A 20,698-nucleotide genomic window follows, 5' to 3' on the forward strand; every position below is an offset into this window, starting at 1 on the left:
TACGAGCAGTGAGGGAAAAAATAACGAACTTTTTCTCTGTTCCTAAAAAGAACAAGAGTTTTCTAGATGTTACTGAATGACACAACAGCATTCATTCAAGTTATTAAAGAGCTGTGGCAACTGACCAGTCCATTGATTAAACATGCCTCGAGGTAAATAAAATGACGTACGTTGAAAAGACTAATTTTCATGTTCACCTCCAATGAATCGGTGTATAGATTTTACAAACTGCCAGCCTTTTCTAATTTCTAACCAAAATGAATTCAAAGCTTGCAGAACTTATTAAAGTGATGTAGTATCGTATTGTACAGAACTTTTTTACGATCCATTTTGAAGGGGATTACCTCAAGACGCTAAAAATGTTCAGAATCTCCTAAAAAGGAGGTCTTCGGCATTTTGTTACATTTCATACAAGTGATTACTCACTGTGGTGTTGTTGCAAAGATACCTTATTAGAATGCCAAGCCATCTGTTTTTATTTCACTTTCATTCAAGCTATTTCACCAGTGTGCAATAATTATCAATGAACTCTAATCTTCCTGTTGAGTTTGTGTTATAAAATAAATCTAGCTGCATGTGTTACTCATTTTCCTAACTAATTGTGATGTCTCTATCAGGATCGTGTGGTCTATTTTTAAACGATATCCCAACGAATGCTGATGAATTCTCTAGATTGAGTTTCATAAAAAAGCACAAAAGTGACCATACCAGATAGTGAACAACAAGCTGGATATCTTTGAAAAGTATCTAAATATATTGATAATGCCTTTCGTGACAAAACTTGTCCTTTTCTTTTTTTTGTTATTTTATAAACCACTACGGCCTGCGTAAAATGCTGTCAGTCTTCGACTTTGAAGATATTGGTAGCTAAAGAAAAATAAAAGTTGTTTTGGGAAGATCGTCAGGCTAATATTCGGTGGATCTCCAGGCTACACTAATGCTACCACAGATTTTTTAACTTTGAAGATTATCATTTAGTGTAGTTCGTTATTAGTTTCTGTCTGTGATAGTAATGAATCACCTCTTTGCATTGTCGTTGTCACATTCATCATGATCTGCTCGTTCTTTATCTACAGCCCGTGCCCAGTCCTCAGGATTCTCGTCGGTGTAACCAGGACCCTCGCACCAAGGACGACGTCCGTGTCCTGTGACAAAAATGCAATTTCAGCAAATTTTTTTTCTAATTTAGTACTCAACAATGCAAATGTTAATCTCAATGGCACGTTGATAGAAACTTGTTGAATGAACTGCATTGGTGAGTGACAATTTCCTTGTTTATGTTGATAGCGTTTTTTGAACTGTTTCGATATTAATGAGTATGTTAAGGGGGGGGGGAGGTGGGAGGTGGGGGGATCTCTGCAGACACGGATATATCTGAAGGTATTGGAATAGATCTGTAGGTATACGGATAGTGTTCCCCTGTATATTTGTATAAGCGTATTAGTGAATACCTGGAAATTTTCTTTTCGAGTATGATGATAACTCGCTACATTTATGTGGGGTATTAGGGGATACTGTACTGAAAATATAGACTTATTGTAATAGCTCAGTACATTCGTACGGGATAGTGATGTACAACTTACTACATTTATGTGTAAGAGGACAGCAATGATGTGAACATAGATAACTGTTGATGTTACAACATTTACACTCTAGTCCTTCGCTATACACTTGCAACTCGCATCGTCTGGATATCTGCAAGGACAATCAAATATTCATTTATAGACCTTCGATGACACGAATTTACATAGTTCAGTGGAATTAGAATGTAAGAGATTTCATGCCTTTGTATAACCGTAAAAATCCACTCAAGTGTCAATGATACTCACTTACCTGAGAATAAGAAAAGTTGATAAAGAAACAAAGAACAATAAGTGCACTTAGACTCTTCATGATAAAACAGCTTTTGATAATTCTGTGTTCTAGCTAAGTTTAGAAAGCAACTTTCGTTTTACACAGTGTAAGAGCCAATGTTGAGTTGTAAATGCCAGTAAATATTGTGGTAGAACCACATTTGTAATATTCGTGTCTTTTGTCTTTATTGTGAGGAAACATGCAATATATGTAAGCAATATCTTTTAACAAAGGAAAAGACATAATATCATGGTTTTATTACAAAAATCTCTATAACATACTTCAACATGTTTTGTTGCTAAGCAAAATAAATTCTACTGATGATTCATTCTGTTTGGATCTGACATCAATCCTACATTATAATTTCACGTTATTTTGTGATGGAATTACTAATAAATACCAATTTATCTAATATATGAACTAAATATATTCAAGTATTAAATAACTTAGGAATACAAGCAGTCAGTGAAGTCATTACGGGCGTTAATAGTTCAATACTGCAATATCACCAAAATTCAAGCGTGCGGCTAATAAGAAGAATAACACGTTTTTGACAGTTCTTCATTTAAAAGATTTCTTATTGAATATGTGTTTTAACCGAGCTCCACAGTGTATTTCTGGTGAAGTATCTGGCAATACCAAATATAAAGAAAAGAAAGATGATGAACGATAACATGATAACGAAATGACTTATGCTCGTCCCAATCTCTAACCAGCTACCATAATCTTGAACGAAGAAGAAAAACTGTAACGCCATAAAGTCAGTCATGATCAAGACTAACAGGAATAACCGGTTTACAGGAACTCGGCAAACCACGTGAACAGCATCAAACATACACGTGACTAGGATAAATGGAATTAAGATTTTGAGAATCAAGAGCGATCCCATTATGAATGGAGAGAAGACAGTCAAGAAACAGTATACTGCGGTTGGATCAAATGTATTAATACTCGCGATATTTCCAGTTCCGAAGAATGCGGTAATGATGAAATACACAAAGAAGAAGGCACAACGCAGATCATCAAATGATACTTGTCTTGTGTCGCTCTCCCGCGGGTCGTGAACTGGTATTTGCGTTAGTGAATATTCCTGGTTAAATGTGGATAACTGGTGTTCTATAGTCAACCATAGCGCCATAGTGGAAGATAATACAAGAAAAAAGAGCGACTCGTAGGAAGTGCTCAGTAAGAAATACACTGACCATAATGACATGGTCGTACTCAATAGACGCAGAACAAGCTTATCTGTGACCAACGTTGGTAGAATAACGCAGAATATCACTGTTAACCAACTGAATATCTGGTTCACTCGTGGCAAGCCTCGTTTTAAAGATAAACTGTATGCAGTATGGTTGAGTACAACAATGGCCAAAACCAGAATCAAGAACTGAACCCCATGCACCAGTTTTGTTGTGTTTATGAAAGTTCCATCATTCTTCTTGTACAAGTACAGAACCACAAAGGCTCCAACAAATGAAAAAATCCCAGCTAGGGTTACCAATAGATAAAAGGAATCACGACCAACCACTGGCAGTAGTGGAAACACAGCAAGTGTTAAACAGTGTATGATCCATAATGCAACTGTGACCACGTGTGTTTTTATCAGCGGAGTTGCAAGAGGCCATGCGCCTAAGAGGATTAACCCAACAGACAGAGTATATCGATAAAAGAAACTCAATATGAGAACTTCTAAGCCTATTGTCACTACAAGAAGACTGAAAAGAACATAGAGGATATTGTTGAATGATGTTATACAAAGTATCTTTATAGTATTCCAATGCTGTGCAACATAGTTCCAGCACATGAGTGGTAAGACACAGTACAAGTAGTGTGTGATAGGAGCCTTCTCAATCTGCAACAATATCACAGCAGTGCAAGCAAAACCAAAGAATAGTTTATTGATGAACCTATTCCACTTTTCATTTTTCTTTGACTTTTGAAATGTTTCTGGGAAAATGTGAAGGGCGATGCAGGTAATCCATCCTACAAATCCTAGTGTGACCATGCAGCTAAGAAGGACACGATCATATCTCTGGTAATAATTTAGTCCTTTCAGAGAAAGATTGATCAACTGAAGACTTAATTTGGTAGCTTTTGGGTAATCACCAGATTTCATTGAAACTGTGATATCACGAATCAATGCAATTCGCTTGGAACCTAAAGATAGAAACGTTTTATGGATAGGATCAATTTTTATTGATTGGATGGATTAATAAAAATTTTTTAGCCAACAATATTTTACCTGTAAGTTCAGGAAATTGTTGGAATATCAATGATGTTTCCTTTTTCATCCTCTCCTTAATTTGATATTGGGCCAATATTTGTTTTGCATTTGTGAATATGTTCTCAGTTTTATACATTTGGGTATTGTCAAGATAGTCCAAAGGTAGAATTCCAACTGAGTTCAAAGGGAATGGGACACCTGAAATTTTAAAAAAACTCATTAGAAAGTGAGAACTTTCCGATTCCTAGTTTTTGCTCAATTTTTATAACAGTTTTGAAAGCATGCGTACCTATCAAAGAGGACATCAAAGGAGCAATATCAGCTTGAGAAACATCACATCGTTTCAACCCAGATAGCCCCCACTGTTCCGATAATCCATCATTGTACCCATGTTTCTTTACTTGCTCTGGTCCTTGGAGTCCAGCTCCCCAAGCAACAAGTGGTGTAAGTGTCTCATGTGTATGTCCAGCGCCATGTGCACCCCAGTCAGTCATACCATGATCAGATGTCATTATGTATGCTGTAGAGTTGTCATGATTGAAGTAGTCTTCAAATAATTCATACATTTTCTTTATACCTCTGTCAACACTCTCGATGTTCTGTAGATATTCCTCAGACATCGGCCTGTGTGCATGACCATTTGTGTCAATACCTGGTTGGTTTTAAAGAGATTAGTTAGAATACCATCTTGATCAAATTAACTTGCTTTAATGCGGTAAAAATATCTTGTAAGACAATGTGTGATGCATAGTAATACTTTCTGTATAAGTACTTTACCAAGTAGATGCAAAAAGAATATATTCTTATTAGTTCTTAATTTCTCCTTAATAGTATCATTTGCATTTTCCAAAAAATTTTGAACTTTCTCAAACACCCATTTGTCCAATTGTGAGTGATCTTTGGCAGCAAAGTCTTCTTGTTCAGCATCATACATTTCTGTTGAAACATGGCTACCACTTGCTCCCTTGGCAAACATTGGTAAAATATCTGGACTACCCCAGGACCATGTCTGATGGCTTTCATTGAACACAGAGTCAAACTCCACTGGATTCTCTTTCCAACCTGAGAAACAGAATATCGCCATAATTATTTTGCACTTATTCGGTGGAAATTTTAAACCTGGACTGAGCAAAGATAATTAACAAATACTACATGAGAATATTTGTCTTCTACAAGATGATAAAATCTGAACTTGTCAAACAATATTTTATATCTCAGGGTATCAATGAAATATCCAACCTTTTGCCACGGCACTGACATCTTCATAGAAGCCTGCAATAATGGCGACATGGCCAGGTCTTGACTCAGTTGGTACTCGTGTATGAGACACACCCCAGCGACCTGTGTTCAAAATTATGTCACGTATGAATGGTGCTCGAGAAGAACTATTTTCAAACAATTTATCAGCACGTAGTCCATCAGCTACGAACAGTACAATTCGTTTAGCAGGAGGTTTATGCGAGGAACGATATGGTGTCATGCCATGAACTAGTGGTGTAGTGAAATATATATCGAATACTGAATAAAGATAAATAATATGAACTAAAATACCAAGTAAGAGAACTGACAGGGACGCCATATTAGATTCAAACTGGATAACAATGCTAAACGTCATGTAATACAATATTATGCAGCACTATACAATACTATACATTACTATTCGCAACTATACAATAATATTCACTTTGAATTAATCTGGGGTAGTCTAGAGTACTGCATTGTGTTGTATAATAATGTATTACATTATTTTGAGATATATCCGTGATTCCGTGTCAGAAATATTATACAATAACCGGAATATATGCGTAGTTCCCTGGATTTTCCCTGTCACGCCCCCCCCTGAATAGTCTCTTCAATTAATGTCCATTTTTCTGGAATAAAATTTATTTCCATTTTAAAAAGGAAATTTATTAATCAATATTACAATATTCCGTATATATAAATTCATTCATAATATCAAAATTAACCCAGCTAATCTGGTGAAAACCTACTATTTTCCTAGTTATTATCTATTTACGATTTATGTTGTGAAGATTTATTTTTATAGCTAAAGTATTTTATCAATGAAAAATTATCAGGTGTCAAATTTCAATCCATTTTTATGTCGCAAAATACGTTCAATATTTACAATTTTCTATACAGATATTATATAATTATTAAGTTTTATTAATCGCAGATATTTTTTAGATGTCATTTTGAAAAGATATTACGACGCAGATATCTATTCTATATCGGGAAAGAGAGCTAGAAATCGGAGCTCGAATGTTTGGTACAATTCTGTAAACAAAATTCCTCAAAGAGGTGTGTTTAAGGTGATATTTCATTGGATAGGTTATAAAACCACTTCCGTTACAATCTCATTCACGGCATGAAAAATAAAAACGCACAAGAAAATTAGTAAACGCGCAGTCTAAAAGGGACGCATGAAATAATACGTAAGTAAAATAAATTTGTTAGGAGGATAGTTTGTTAAAACATCAAGCAACATAAGCACTTTGCGCCCACACTATGTCATCAAAAGCTGTAATGATATATTGAGTGATGGGCGGAAATTAATAACAAATAACTGCCGAAAATTTTGCATTAGATCTCGACCTTACGCTTTTTTATGCAATATATCTGGGGATACTTTTCTTTTCTATATTATTGGCAGATTGTTTTCATGCTTGTGCCTGATTGGTGTATTTCGAACGCTGAATAATGACACACACGTGCTTGCTTTTGTGTTTTGAATTCCAATACTTGGTATGACGTCACAATAGGTCACGTGACTTTAAACAACTGTGGTCATCTTTTATCATGTTGAGATTTATAGATGTTGATTATAACACACAGAATGTCGGAACCTGTTGTCGAGGTATTTTTAATTGTTTTCTTTGATTTTCGCCAAAAATATCACAAATTATAGAGAAAATTTAGAAAATGTTGTAGCATTTTATGCGATAGTTTTTGAGGAGTTGTATGTTGCCGAGAATGTAATCCGTGCAAGTATTGTTTTAATATATGTCATCCACGAGGAATCTAGCAATGTCAATTTGTTTAAATTTTTAATTTTTAGTGGGTTGGCTCAAGTTGTGGGAAACACGGAGCTTACACGTTTTACAAAGGCTTCAAAATAACAACAAATGGTGAATCAAGGGAATATTTATTGGGAGATTTCTATTTTATACGCAATTCGAAGGACAGACCAATTTGCATTGCTGAATTTCAACTGCTGTGGCATGATGCTAATACTGATAATAAACTCGCATCAGCAAGATTATATTTTAGACCTGAAAGTACTCCTGGTGGACGGCAAGGCTGCCATGGGAAGGTAAGAATTAAATAAAAATCTAGTATAATTTGTATTTCTTGCATGAGATAAAATTTGAGTTAATAATACCATCAAGTTTTCAGTAATCTGTTTACTACGCTTCATCGCATTTTGTTACAAGTGCTTATTTTTACTCGAATTCTTCAATTAGAACAATTTGAACTTTTTATTTCGTTCTAAATTAAATAACGAACTTCTAATGTAGTAGCAACTCCAATAGTGTTAAATATGAGTATGTCTGTATTTGCCGTTATTTTAAATTGCGGTCTCCTTATCTACAGTTTATTTGTAATCAAATTATTTTTGAATTTTGCATAAAAGCAATTTGAGTTCTTTGTATGCCGAGATTAACAAAAATACCGTTTTTGCTGGCCAACACCGATTACATAGTTTAAGAATTTATCGCGTTTTGGAGGAACAAAAATGCGACAAAAGTATTTAGAAATTTGAGCCAATTTTGTGTTGTAATGGAATCTTCCGATCAATCTGGCAATATGTTACGACACCTTGTGACTTGTTTGTGCCTTCAAATATTAATGTATACAAAAATCTGTCGTTGTTTTCGCAAGTAAAAAACAAATTACCCGCCAAAATTGCAACGTAAGTCAATTAATCGCAAGAAGGAATTTTTTCGCTGGCGTTCGAAATTTTTAAGAACGAATAGTGTATTTTTAAAATTGCGATTTTAAATTTGGCTACGCGCCATCGATTTCGCCTTGTAAATTAATTTCTTTTCAAAAAATATTTCACCAATTTTGGTTTTAAATATATGGATGTTAAAATTTCTATCCGTGTGTAATTTTTAAATGCGTGAGTAAGTTTGAAAGTGTGAGAAAAGCGGTGTACATGGTTTTATGGAGTGCAGATTTAGGTTTCGCTCTGTAAACAATGTATATTGTGGCGTATCAATTTGCATTTTGACTATTTATCAATAATCCAAGTCTTGAATCGTCAAAACACTTTGTATTGGGAGATTATCGTCCAAATGTTTGTTTCGTCTTTCTCAGGTGTTCGATCAATAAGAAACTCATTTTAGCCGAATAAAAGGAAAAAATATTAAAAAATATCTCAATTTTTTTGAGGCTCACAATACGTTAATTACGCAAATCTCTTTGATCCTTATTTGGCATAATGACTTGACTTCAATGATTATATATAAAAAGTCAAACATTCCTAAAACCATCTTCATGATAGTGAGAAATAAATGCCATGCGTTGTATCGAAAGTAATTTTAAGTCGCGTATGGATATCTAGTTACTTCACACGAGAACAGTACAACACTCTCAGTTTTTGCCGGATATACTGCATAATGGTCTCCAACAATTTCCTTTCTAAAATTAGCGATGTCAAAAGGGCTTAATCACAGCAAAAGAGAAAGATTTATCAATGTTTGTGTTTTCCGTTTGGAACATAGAAAAACTTGAAATCGTTTTACGGAATAACACAAATTATAAAGTGCGAGTTCAAAAGCTCAAATTTTGAAATAGTTTCAAGAGAAATTGCCACAAACCGTACGAAAACGACGGCAGGATCAAGTTACATTTAGGCCACATGTTGACAATAAAAAATGAAATATTTATAGTGAAATAAACCTTAAATCCTTACTTATTTGAAAAGAATATATGCAGAAATATAGATATATAACAGTAATAATTCTATCTGTCAGGTCCAATATTACAAGAACAGCCTGCTAGAATTCCCTTTCGAGTGAAATATGGTTTTTATGTAACTTGTCATGGAAAATCGTCTTTCAAATCTCCTAAGATTATTTCCATATGTGCATGGAACAAATTTTATTTCTTTTTTACACTGTTAAGGCATAGAGAAATGGTGATATTTTTTCTTTCCCTTTGAGTCTCAAAAGATCGCACTTAACTAACGTAACATGAAAACTCGTCGTAGATCAAATTGTGACATCTTCATACAATATTTTAAAATCTCTGCTAGCGTCATAAATGTTGCAAAATACCAAATGAAATGTATCTTTTATAATGCTTATTTTAGTGGTACATGTGCATCATATCTTGCGGTCAAAACAAATTTAAAACTACATAGCGGTCGTATATTGTCTCTCATTTTACATAAATTTTGAATGGAAGTAATCAGAAACATCTGATTCTCTGAATGGGAAAATCGAGTTAACCAATGTACGAAAAAAATCAAAATTTCTTTCTTGATATGACGACTGTTTTGTATCGGTTGATCGTTGCCAGAAAAATAATTAATTTGAATGTGATATTTGCTGTTTTAAGTAAGCTTCTTATCTTCAAGGAAGTCGGCTCTTCTTTACGTACATAACCGTGTCCAGTGTCAATGATTATGAAAGCTAGTTAAAGTGAAGGGAAAACAATATTTGCAACATATTTTTTTCTATGCCAATAATTAGAATGAAGAATGTCTAATTCTATGTTTCAATTTTTGTATTTGTTACTTTGGTATGTTTTAAAGAATTTTCAGTATGTTTCGATGCGAATTTCAGCATGTTTTTATTTCAACATCTGGTTTATGTTAGCGGTATCATTGCATTGACAGAAAAACGTGGATAAATTTCTTGTCATTATGAACAATTTAGATAGAATTTGAAAATAAAGAAAATCTTTACAATTCCACTCATTATTTCATTATTTTCGGCAACTATTATCTCTCAGTAATATTTACGTGCATTAAAAATAATACGAGCATTGTCTTATCTCAAGACCGCCTGCTGCTAATGAAAATGTCCTGTTGTTATATCATGTTTTAGGCATTTGTAATTTTCTCTTAGATTCGTCTCAAATTTCTCTGTTTAGTGATTTGTATATTGATTTACGTTTCTTTAATAGAGAAATATTTTAGCTATCATGCTAGTGTTGTATTGTTCAATTTTTTCTTGGTTTTGATAAATATTGTTGTCATTTTCTAAAACAATGAATATTGTGAACGCCGATTTTTTTATTTTCGAAGCTATTTCTCACCACTGTGAGATTTCGACGCGCTGGTTTAAGGATTTTTCCCCAAACATTATCTTGTGTTTTTCTCTGTCTCTCTGTTATGATCGCTGATGTGACAGATTGTCAAAAGATACAATATGCTATGGTCAAATTATTTTCAAAATGCAAAGATAATTATTTCCTGTGGTTTATTATGGATGAACCCGATACGGCTGTTGGTCTGCATGCAACCGTAAAATATAGGAAACAAATGATTTTGAAATTGAAAATGAAAAAGTTTAGTCTGATTTCCAAAGAATATAATTCCGTGTACTTTTATTTTCATATAAATTAATTTTATTGAATCTATTATACTTTTCCGGGGGTTGACCTACAAAGCACAGTCTACCCGCAAGGCGAAACACCCGTGAGCTATGGTCGAATAATTACAGTGCAAGGAAATAAACACTGGTTATTACTGCTATTTAAGACCATCTAGTCTTAGTAAATGGTTGTCCTCACTTCACTGAACAATCAATCAATCAAAGTCTGGTATCTCTTTTAGGATGAATTACTCTACACAGATGAAAAAGTCGTGATAAAATGCAGAGACATGGTAAATTTAGAGTACGATGGGACTGGATGGTCATACGGGGTCAAAGCTATATCGGAAATTTACCTCCAGGAAGTCGCACCCTCGGACAATATTGATTCGGAGGATACAAAAAAGTTTCGCTTGCTTAAAAGAAAACCAAAAACGAAAAAGATGGTTCCAAAAGAGCGAACAAAAATAGTGATTTTAAGTTTTCCGGCTTATTGTCGATTTAAGTCGTTGCTTAAAAAGTTATTTGGTGGTCTTGTGATGACAAAGATGGCGATGAAAGCATTTGGCGGAGTTCTTCAAGCCAATGATTCCACGTGGGTCTCTTTTTCCAGAGATTGTTTTCACCATCCTGGATTAACAAAGTTTGATATGTTTTGTCAAAATAAAGGTAGGCACTCACAGAACTCTCCTGAAATAGTCTCTAGAAAGTCAAAGACTTTCGCTACTTTCTTCGCTGCCTTTTTTCAACTGAACAATTAGATTATCTTGGAATTCAAACTGCCGTAACCTGACTGTGCTTGTTAGTGTCGTTCTTGTAATATCTTGCGATAGAACACATAGATTAATTGACACTCTAAAATATTTTAGCACCTGTTCTAAAAGGCCGACCTCGGAAAAAGAAGATGTCTAAAAGAACTGTTTCCAAAGATGGGACGAAACAAAATACTGCAAATGTTGATCAACAAACTGCAAACGCGGTTGAGAGCTCTGACGATAATCAAACTGACACTTCAGAGACAAGTTCAGTTCAAGAACTTCCATGTCCTCCAAAGCTTGTGGCCAACATTAAAGAAGAAAAACCTTTTGAAATCGGAGTTATTCGATCTGTTAAACAGGAAAACGATTGTAAACTTTTAGCAATTCCACCAGTTCCAAGGTTGGTGAAGATTGAACGAGAAGAACCAAGCCCTAACGGTCAGTTCCGACCGTTTACCGAGCCTGCTATGATGTACAGCGGTCAAATATCCAGTCACCACATGGAGAAAACTGACCCGTTAAAGATGCTGCCTTCCAGTTCAGTTATATCAAGCGGTCAGTGTGAGTTTAACGGGCAGACGACAAGAGAGAAATGTATTGAGGTGACGGTAGACGAGAATTGTTCCTTGGGTTCATCTGCGACTATTCACCCGTCTCTCGTGTCTCACGCGGCAACGATTACAACGAATCATCACATTCAGCCCAGAATGTCAACAATTATTCGCACTCCTATTGCAACTCAAGAAGAAGCTACGAAGAATGAGGCCAGAGTTGAGCAACCTTTGAAGAGAAAACGAGGTCGACCACCTGGAAAGTCAAACAAATGTTTGAAATTATCTGAAATGAAAATAGCTCCAAAAACATCTTTAATAGACGATGATGAAGTACAGATAAAAATTGAAATAATAGATGATAATAATACATTTATGACGGAAAATGAGGAATATAGTCCTGAGGTAAGTGTCTTGAAGAATCTAAACTTCTGAACTGTACACTTCAATGTCTATTGCGTTTTGTGAAAAAAAATTGTTTCTGTTTCAGCCACAGAGTGAGGAAGAGCGGGAATTTATGAAGAATTTAAAAATATTCATGAGAAAACGAGGATCACCAATTGAGAAGATTCCAGCTTTGGGTTTCAGGAAAAGTATGTGAATTTATTTATAAATTATAGTTCATCTACCTCCTTATTTTTTGAGATATTAAAATGCTTTTTTTTTTGGAAACAGTTAATTTATTCAAGATGTATGAAGTTACTCGGTCGTTGGGCGGATATGATCAGGTTAGTGTTGATATTTAATGTGAAAGTCAGAAAATTGCAATGTCATTGTAAAGATAAAATTTTCATTGCTGAATAAATTGTCCTTTTTGATTTGTAGGTGACGAATAAGCGTTTGTGGCGACGAGTTTATAGCGAAGTTGGAGGAGCTCCGAGCATTACAAGCGCCGCCACAAATTCAAGAAGACATTATGAAAAGTACGTTAATTTCATAGATTGTCAACTTTATTACAAAATTTATTTTGGGTTTCTTATATTTGAATAAACCGTAGACATACTGAGGCTATGCCTGTAATAAGTAATGAAATGGAGGACAAGGTGGGGGGAAATTTAATATAACTCTTTGTTTCTAGACTGTTGCTACCATACGAACGATATACAAGGGGCGAAGAGTATCTACTCGATGGAAAAAGCTCTGATTCTCAATCTCCATCACCAGACCGCCTCATCTCACCTCATAAAGACAAAAATGGAAACGTTGTTTCTCAAAATGAGTCATTTCTCCTCTCGACAAACAAACAAGAGAAACAGTCTCATCCCGGGGTCACAATATTGGATACACACAGCAATTCAATAGTCCGTCAACCTATGGTCAAGCAATCGAACATGCACAGCAAGTCAATAAATATTGGCTCGGAACAAAACGAACAACTAACTGGCTGTAAACCATCTATAACTGCAGTAATAAGTCAACATGACTCTCGGTTAAAACCAGTGGTGTCTCGTGTGAAAAGCCAGAAAGACGTTCGGTTAAAACCGGCAGTAACTCTTGGGATGCAAGATACCCGGTTCAAACCAGTTGGTACTGCAGAGGGGAGTCATCAGAAAGATGGTGTCCCATCGAGTCAACAACATAATGTGTCAGGTCGTTTGATGCAAGACAGACAGAATATTTCTCATTTGACTACCACGAAACCACAAAACAAAGGAAATACAATCCATCAAGATAGGACATCGCATTCTGTTGTTAAGACTGAACCAACAGTCAGCTATCAGAGACTGCAAGAAAGACGGTCAGTGGTGTCGTATTCAAGTACACAACACCACTACAACAAACCAGCGGACTCACCACTTGAGATTATTACCAGAGGAAGTCGAAGTAGTCCAATTACGATGTATTCAACAAATACAGACAATTTGTCCCCAACATATACAGCAAACTTTTCATATGATTCACAGCAAAGTGCTCGCCAGAATACCTACACCAGTGAACGTGTAAGTGCAGATCCAATACGTCGTAATACGAAGGATTGCATTACTGAAGGTTATCCAGTCACGTTTGTACCCCATAAGAAAATTGATGGGAAAACGTCGGCGGAGTTTGAACGTAAACCAAAGTATCTACCGCATTATGATCCTGTGAACGAGTTTAGTGTTCCTAACGAATACCACGTGGAAGAGTCGCGAGAAATGCGTAAACACGCACGAGGAGATGAGATACTTGTGACAAATGTTATACCAGGAAAACGCGCACATAGTCCACGTGACGTTATGTTCTCAGTACCAGTGTTTCAACCGTCACATTATCCACACGGAGGTTTTGAACTTTATGATTTACCAAATACCTTCCCTGTTCGTGCTTCGTCACGGATATTCATGCCTCATCAAGTATTCCCTGCCCCTAGTCATCCGGGATTTCCACCTTACACACCCCATATCATTGCAACTATAGGAACAGATCCCAACACACTGTACCAGTTACCAATACCAGGTTATTATCAACAGGAGATTGCCTACCCCATGGATATACTCCACAGTTAATGGTGAGTGGCCTTTACTCGGCAGACATTACCACAAGATTCGTTTTTGTAAATAGTATAGATTTTCTATGATGAAAGAAAATATTTTGCGTCTAGAATTATTTATTTTGTAATGTTCTGTAACAGTTGTTTCGTTATTAATTATATTAAACGTATTTTATTGTATTGCTGTTTCGACTTTTTTAAATTTCGGTGGTGTCTTGGTAATATTAGCAAATATTAGCATGATACGCGGGGAATGTGGATAATTGGGTACATATTGTTCCACATGGGGTTTCGTTGAATAAGACCAATATTATCCCTAATGTAAACAAACAATCGGTGGAAGAAGCAGGTTCGAAAGTAAATGATGGCTTTATTTTCAAATTGGTTTGGCGAGGATCTTTATTTACAATATAGAGAGAGAATATTTTACGAAGAAAGTCCTTATCTTTACTATGCCTATCGTCTGGTTTCAGGGATCACCGTAGCAACTCTGGCAATATTGATAAATATTATTTTGCATTTTGTGTTTAAAGTTTGTCGAAGAATTTTAAATCCGTGGTCACATATTGAACAAGTTCAGTTTGGAATGGATGTCGTCTTTGGGGCATATCATATACTGGCTACTGCAATTACGGCTTATGTTTCTGAAAGGAAGATAAGTTTGCTGTGCGAGTCGATACGGGCTGAGAAATAGCATACACTAAGTGCATTCACGTATGTCATGGATTGGATGTATAAAAATGGAAATTTGCTCATTTTGGAGGGTGGCCGAGAACCTCAAATAAAGTATGAATTCCTGCAAATTCAATCCTGAAAACATTTAGCTTTTCACTTCAGGTGAAACTAACTGGGGGAAAACTTGTGTTGTTGATGTTGTGACCAATGTCCATCTTCAGCACTAAAGCAATTGACAATTGTATAGTGTAGAAATGAATTATGTAATGTAAATTATTAACAATTGTACGACAATCTGTTCCATTGTTAGCTTGGCTAATAGAACTTCACAAGCTGTGAGCTACTGTAACCATTTGTATGGGTAATATACCATGAAGCATCATTTGAAATGGTAAGGCTCTCTCTCAATATATGCTATGTAAACAGAAATATTATGAAAATATAAATTTCCTTATTTTACTATTGAGATGTTTGCAAGTTTTCATGTTGTTTGTATATGACAGACTGAAAATAAATATATTCATAGCATATATTTTAGCTGCAGGTTGCTGCTATTGCAAAAACCCCAGAAATTTAAGGGGGGTGTTTCATCAAATGCAAAAAATCTCATATTGGTTTAGGGTTGAAGAAACAATTCTGTCATCACCCCTTCTAATAGACTTCAGTAGGTTTCTGCAAACATTTCCACGGGGTGCAACACAGCATTGTTAGTTGTTACATGCACTGGGAAACATGAACATTTTAGCCATGTATTGACGAACAGGTTTCCTGAGGGATGTAATGAGCAATATAATCCATTCTGGAATACTAGTTCAAAACAGGTTTTTTCATTTTCTGATGTTTTTGGGAGAAAAATAATACACAAGAAAGGACATTAACATAATAATAAACTGGAATGCTGTGGAATAGTGTGCTGCCTGAAAGCTTCTTTGAATGACAATTGACAATACTTCATGTAAAATTGTTTCCAAGATGGAAGTTCAAATTTCGGGTTGTGTTTTTTCTTCTCTATTTCTGGAACTCGCAAACAGCCAGGGAGATGTAGTAAGTTATCACTGATTGTGAAGTTCAATATAAATATTTTGTCTATTTTAACCAGGCAGTTCATCTCTTAAAGGAAGGGTTTTTACTGGGAGACATCGAAGATGTTACGGAGACTACTGTCAGTGATACTCAGGATGTAAACATACAACATAATCGTATTTTTGGTGGGTTTATCTTGTTTTATTTTTTAAGTGTCTTTGTGGGCATTTAAAAAGTTAATTTTAGATTGAAATTGTATGTTTAAAATTACATAAAAAACTATAAATTTCAATTAATATTTTTCAATATTTTATAAGGAATAAATGACGTCATAGGTTGAAAATAGAAGCAGTCAAATTCCAAATTAACCCTAATATATATCTTATCCATGTTGGTATATTGGAAATTTTGTCTTTACAAGGATTTTGTCTTCGATGTGTTTGTTTTTTTAGCCGTCCAAGAGATTGCAGTTTGTCAAGGATTGTTCAGGTTATGAGTTGTCCAATGATTACAATTCTTTATTTCCTGCATCATTTTACCATGATAAAAAATATTCAAATATAATACTTAAACTGTTCCCAGTTTTTATGATGGAGTTGGACATGTGCATTCAGAGAAACTTGACAGAATTCTAGGAAATAAAAGACAGGTATTGGTTTTAGAAATTTTTAAAGTTTGACTTCAGAAAATATTTCTGATATAAACCCTTTCCTTCACATCTCTTTAGGCTGCATTAGGATGGTTTAAATTTAGAAGAAACACAAGGCTTGGTGTGTCAATGAGAGAGAAAGCTGTTCATAAAAGTCTGTTGGAGCAATTTGGAATTGAGGATTCAGAAAGTAATGACACTTTCTTTCATTCGCAAAATATTTGTCACTTGTGTAATATATTTTACTTTCTTTAGATTTCATTTTCTCTGTTTTCTCATCACAACACACCGACAATCTAGCCACCCATGCGTATAATTATTTAGCATTTTACTGCAAAACCCACCATAGCAGGTAAGCTGTTATTGTTGAAACAACACATTTCTGCTATAAAAACCTAAATGGGAATACTCTTAAGATCTCTTTTGTTGTTTTTCTATTGGATAGTTATCACCTAATGTAAAATGTCCGATATTTTTATTTATATATTATCATCAGAGGTTATGAAGCAATACCAATAAAAATCATAAATCTTGGAAATACTGCCCAAACAGAGTATAAGCATAAAGATGAGCCAACAACCTCCACGTCAAAACTGTATCAGAATGTCATTGGTTCATTTCGGTGAGTACCTAATGGTCACTGTTCACCACACAATATCAAAGGCAACTAAATGAAGTTTAATTGTTTCAGTGATGAGTTCCTGGACAATGTAGGGCAGTTACAACAAGTGAGACATGCACGTTCAATGTACAAAAACATGTTGATAAAAATGAAGGTATAATCATTCTTGATACCATAGCAATTTTCACTGACTCAAGAAACTCAGATCAATTTATATTTCAGGGTTTAAAGAAAACTGTCCATAAAAGTGAAACACAGCTGAAAAACTTGTCAGATGATATTGAGATTCTTAAAGAACAACTGGAAAGAGCAAAACAAGAAAAAAGATCAAGAAAAGAAGCAAGAAGTAAATATTTTTGACAAAATACATTTGAAAAAAATATGTTCGGCTATTGAATACAAAATAACAATATACTTATTTTTTTTTTGTTAGTTGATCTTATTGTATTAGATGATGAAAGTGATCAAGATTTGATGTCTTTTGAGGATGTGGATACACAAGATAAAGGTTCAAAAAATCCAACAAAACATTTAGTTGTTGCAGGACATATTGATTCGCATAGCGTGCAAGAAAAAGACTTTGTGGAAATATCTGCTAATCATGTTAATACAATGGAATCAAATGGGGACAACAAGCTTAAGACGTATAACCTTCGAAAAAAATCTCCACAATATTAAGATTAGTTCAACTATGTGTGACCATATTTTGGTATCTAAACATATGGAAACATTCCCAGTTGTAAGTATCATACATGTGTAGGTAGCTTCTAAATTTAATATTATGTTTTACAAGAACAAGGAAAGTGATGAATCAAAATAATTTTGGATCTTGATGAAAGGCCAAGTACTTCATTGTGTATGGCATATAACCTGAAAACACGTTTTGGAAATTTCATTAATTAATACCCATCTTTATTAAGAAAATCAATTAACAGGCCTACCTAATGATCTAGCACGATGGATAGCTTTCTTTATTTCGTTTTGTTTAAATTGACAAAGACCTAGAAAAGATTGCAACTGGTTATACTGTGTCTAAATTATTATTATAAATTGCTGTTTAAACACCACCTGTGGCTTCTTTGCTGTATATACGACCAGTGTGCGAGGATACAAATTGGGACAATAATCTCACATTCTAAAAGTAGAAAACAATTTACACTATTCAACACAATTTCACTTTTTTCTTGGAACAATGAAAACATTTACTTTGTAGTCAATAGTGATATCTCCATGTTTTGGGCAAAGTAAACAGCCAGTTGGTCTGTCTTCAGGATCCATTTTCTGTTAACACAACATCACATTACTTATGAAATGTGAACAGCTATTTTTTTGCAATTAAATATTATGCATGCCTACCTCTAAACGGGCTTCAAGTCTAGTTCGTCTCTCTTCTTTCAATTTTCTCTTCTTCTTGACATAATGATATTTTCCACATACTTTATGAATAATAGTGTATAATAGTAAACCAAATAGTTCCATCAAAGCCATCCAAAACAATATTAGATTCATAAAATACTTGCCTGAGGAATTTAATGTCAAGTTACGAGAATTTGGAACTCCAAATCCATTGTAAGAAAATAAGTGAGTTTGTGAACGCCGGAAAAATACAGGGAAAAACAAATGAAGTGCAACCATTTCGAGTATACCCAAGTCCCAAGGTTATCCTCTGAAGTCTGAATTAAAAAAAAACATCGATGGAAAGTATAATTGGATCATTTTTTTGTTCTAGTACCAGTTTGAAATACATTGAATCCTTTCTATTCAAACAATGAAAAACCATGCAGATATGCTTCAATTTAACTCTAAATATATTTTGAGAACATTTCCACATTCTATAATAAAGATTATTTTGGAGGATGTTATTTTGTGATCACTTAGTGGCTCCAGCGAAGCCTTGCAAATATTTTTTGAAGCTTTTATTTAACTAAGTCATGGCTTCGTCAAGAAGGTTTTTTGTTGGAGGAAATTGGAAAATGAATGGAGATACTGCAAGCATTGGAAAAATTGTGGATTTTTTAAACGAAGGAGTGAATGACTCAACAACCACAGGTCAGTTTTGCCCATGCATTGGTTGATATAAATTGATGAAAATAATTTTTTTGTATATTCTGACATTTACATAGTCGTTTTTGTTTTACTTTATTTAGAGGTTGTAGTTGCACCACCTGCATTATATCTAACACAAGTTATCAAAGATCTTACAAAAGATGTAGCTGTGTCAGCACAGAATTGTTATAAAGTTGCTAAAGGAGCTTTCACTGGTGAGATAAGGTTAGTTCTGGGAGTCCGATATTGCCCTGTTCAAATCTCACACCATGGCATGTAGATAAATTTCCCCCCTAAAAATGTAATAAGTTAATATCTTGTAATTTGTCATTAGTGAACAAGTGTAGTGGTTTTTTAGTTCAGAAATGATAAAGAATGTTGGTGGTAAATGGGTAATTCTTGGGCATTCAGAAAGGAGGCATATATTTGGTGAAAAAGATGAGGTACCAAAACTTGTTTAAAAATATTGATTGTATAAATACTGACATTCTCGTTTGAATTGCAGTTAATTGGCGAGAAAGTTGGCCATGCCTTGTCAGCAGATATTGGTGTGATTGCATGTGTTGGGGAACTGTTGAGCGAAAGAGAAAACGGCACAACAGCTGAAGTTGTATACAGACAAATCAAGGCTATTGCAGGTAGAATTGAAAAAGTGATGTTATTCCACCACAAGTATGCTAAAATGTTGAATATTACTTGCAGCGAATATCAGTGACTGGTGCAGAGTGGTAATAGCTTATGAACCAGTTTGGGCCATTGGTACTGGAAAAACAGCGTCACCTGATCAGGCGCAAGAAGTTCATGCCCTTATTAGGAAATGGTTAAATGACAATGTTTCAAATGATGTAGCTAATTCTGTCAGGATCATTTATGGTGGTAATATATCACGTTGTTGGCTTTGCAAATGTAGTTGTTGAACTATCGTGGTGCTATAAATTAGATTAGATTCGTTAAACATGTTTCATCTTTTCTAGGCTCTGTAAATGCAAAGAATTGTCGGGAACTTGCAACAAAACCAGATGTTGATGGATTTTTGGTTGGTGGAGCTTCTCTGAAACCTGAGTTCATTGAAATCATTAATTCCAAGTCTTAATGTGTGTTGAATGGAGTTATTTTAGGAATATCAGCAAACTTTAATATGTAATTTCCTTCAAAAGTGTATAAATTCTTATTTGGTTTCCATATATATTTATTGTGTTTTGTTTGGTTATATCTACTTTTGGCTTAGATTCACCTCTGGATGCCAAGAGGCAGGTGCTGTGCTAAAATGGGGAGCGCAAA

General features: G+C 34.7%; 5 protein-coding genes across 8 annotated transcripts in view; 3 read left to right on the forward strand and 2 right to left on the reverse strand.

Annotated features, from left to right (window-relative positions):
- LOC114516216 overlaps window positions 1-14,507 on the forward strand; it is a 29,165-nt gene extending 14,658 nt beyond the window's left edge. Inside the window, exons 3-12 of one of the 4 annotated variants that reach the window (XM_028535633.1) lie at window positions 51-152; window positions 1,190-1,255; window positions 6,266-6,935; window positions 7,137-7,391; window positions 10,866-11,292; window positions 11,493-12,337; window positions 12,423-12,525; window positions 12,608-12,660; window positions 12,758-12,855; window positions 13,011-14,507. In XM_028535633.1, coding sequence (XP_028391434.1) covers window positions 6,894-6,935; window positions 7,137-7,391; window positions 10,866-11,292; window positions 11,493-12,337; window positions 12,423-12,525; window positions 12,608-12,660; window positions 12,758-12,855; window positions 13,011-14,418 — 3,231 coding nt within the window. In that variant the 5' untranslated portion in view covers window positions 51-152; window positions 1,190-1,255; window positions 6,266-6,893 and the 3' untranslated portion in view covers window positions 14,419-14,507. The remainder of the gene's footprint in view (window positions 1-50; window positions 153-1,189; window positions 1,256-6,265; window positions 6,936-7,136; window positions 7,392-10,865; window positions 11,293-11,492; window positions 12,338-12,422; window positions 12,526-12,607; window positions 12,661-12,757; window positions 12,856-13,010) is intronic. The other 3 variants (XM_028535634.1, XM_028535635.1, XM_028535632.1) reach the window with 3 other exon arrangements.
- LOC114516217 (GPI ethanolamine phosphate transferase 1-like) lies at window positions 437-5,704 on the reverse strand. Its single transcript, XM_028535636.1, has 8 exons — window positions 5,318-5,704; window positions 4,856-5,140; window positions 4,368-4,730; window positions 4,097-4,276; window positions 1,834-4,011; window positions 1,584-1,695; window positions 1,022-1,145; window positions 437-867 (listed from the first exon to the last, which is right to left on the reverse strand). The coding sequence occupies exons 1-5, from the start codon at window positions 5,691-5,693 to the stop codon at window positions 2,432-2,434; spliced, it is 2,784 nt and encodes a 927-aa protein (XP_028391437.1). The 5' UTR covers window positions 5,694-5,704; the 3' UTR covers window positions 437-867; window positions 1,022-1,145; window positions 1,584-1,695; window positions 1,834-2,431.
- A 1,509-nt stretch (window positions 14,508-16,016) lies between the features above and the next one.
- Window positions 16,017-18,069, forward strand: LOC114516031 (BRISC complex subunit Abraxas 2-like). Its single transcript, XM_028535380.1, has 10 exons — window positions 16,017-16,121; window positions 16,195-16,285; window positions 16,553-16,589; window positions 16,683-16,749; window positions 16,828-16,939; window positions 17,005-17,101; window positions 17,246-17,371; window positions 17,441-17,525; window positions 17,594-17,717; window positions 17,805-18,069. Exons 1-10 carry the CDS (start codon window positions 16,050-16,052, stop codon window positions 18,047-18,049), a joined length of 1,056 nt encoding a protein of 351 aa, XP_028391181.1. The 5' UTR covers window positions 16,017-16,049; the 3' UTR covers window positions 18,050-18,069.
- An 80-nt stretch (window positions 18,070-18,149) lies between these two features.
- LOC114516032 (28S ribosomal protein S18c, mitochondrial-like) lies at window positions 18,150-19,028 on the reverse strand. Its single transcript, XM_028535381.1, has 6 exons — window positions 18,892-19,028; window positions 18,728-18,807; window positions 18,578-18,652; window positions 18,440-18,506; window positions 18,313-18,372; window positions 18,150-18,241 (listed from the first exon to the last, which is right to left on the reverse strand). Exons 1-6 carry the CDS (start codon window positions 19,004-19,006, stop codon window positions 18,183-18,185), a joined length of 456 nt encoding a protein of 151 aa, XP_028391182.1. The 5' UTR covers window positions 19,007-19,028; the 3' UTR covers window positions 18,150-18,182.
- Window positions 19,029-19,250: 222 nt separating this feature from the next.
- LOC114516038 (triosephosphate isomerase-like) lies at window positions 19,251-20,573 on the forward strand. The gene is made up of 6 exons (XM_028535388.1): window positions 19,251-19,420; window positions 19,519-19,642; window positions 19,776-19,860; window positions 19,923-20,055; window positions 20,120-20,293; window positions 20,392-20,573. The coding sequence occupies exons 1-6, from the start codon at window positions 19,303-19,305 to the stop codon at window positions 20,508-20,510; spliced, it is 753 nt and encodes a 250-aa protein (XP_028391189.1). The 5' UTR covers window positions 19,251-19,302; the 3' UTR covers window positions 20,511-20,573.
- The last annotated feature ends 125 nt before the right edge of the window (window positions 20,574-20,698 follow it).

The sequence above is a fragment of the Dendronephthya gigantea genome, unplaced genomic scaffold (assembly GCF_004324835.1).
Source record: "Dendronephthya gigantea isolate DGI-Jeju-01 unplaced genomic scaffold, DenGig_1.0 000005F, whole genome shotgun sequence".
NCBI lineage: Eukaryota > Metazoa > Cnidaria > Anthozoa > Malacalcyonacea > Nephtheidae > Dendronephthya > Dendronephthya gigantea.

Coding starts and splice junctions, on each gene's coding strand:
- LOC114516038 (XM_028535388.1), top strand. CDS start 19,303: ATGGCTTCGTCAAGAAGGTTTTTTGTTGGAGGAAATTGGAAAATGAAT. Junction 19,643..19,775: donor GCTTTCACTGGTGAGATAAG/GTTAGTTCTGGG, acceptor GTGGTTTTTTAG/TTCAGAAATGATAAAGAATG. Junction 20,056..20,119: donor ACAAATCAAGGCTATTGCAG/GTAGAATTGAAA, acceptor TATTACTTGCAG/CGAATATCAGTGACTGGTGC.
- LOC114516032 (XM_028535381.1), bottom strand. CDS start 19,006: ATGGTTGCACTTCATTTGTTTTTCCCTGTATTTTTCCGGCGTTCACAA. Junction 18,808..18,891: donor CTTGACATTAAATTCCTCAG/GCAAGTATTTTA, acceptor TTATTCATAAAG/TATGTGGAAAATATCATTAT. Junction 18,242..18,312: donor CCATCGTGCTAGATCATTAG/GTAGGCCTGTTA, acceptor ACGTGTTTTCAG/GTTATATGCCATACACAATG.
- LOC114516031 (XM_028535380.1), top strand. CDS start 16,050: ATGGAAGTTCAAATTTCGGGTTGTGTTTTTTCTTCTCTATTTCTGGAA. Junction 17,102..17,245: donor TGCAAAACCCACCATAGCAG/GTAAGCTGTTAT, acceptor TATTATCATCAG/AGGTTATGAAGCAATACCAA. Junction 17,526..17,593: donor ACATGTTGATAAAAATGAAG/GTATAATCATTC, acceptor TTTATATTTCAG/GGTTTAAAGAAAACTGTCCA.
- LOC114516217 (XM_028535636.1), bottom strand. CDS start 5,693: ATGACGTTTAGCATTGTTATCCAGTTTGAATCTAATATGGCGTCCCTG. Junction 5,141..5,317: donor TGTCAGTGCCGTGGCAAAAG/GTTGGATATTTC, acceptor TCTGTTTCTCAG/GTTGGAAAGAGAATCCAGTG. Junction 4,731..4,855: donor ATTCTTTTTGCATCTACTTG/GTAAAGTACTTA, acceptor AAAACCAACCAG/GTATTGACACAAATGGTCAT.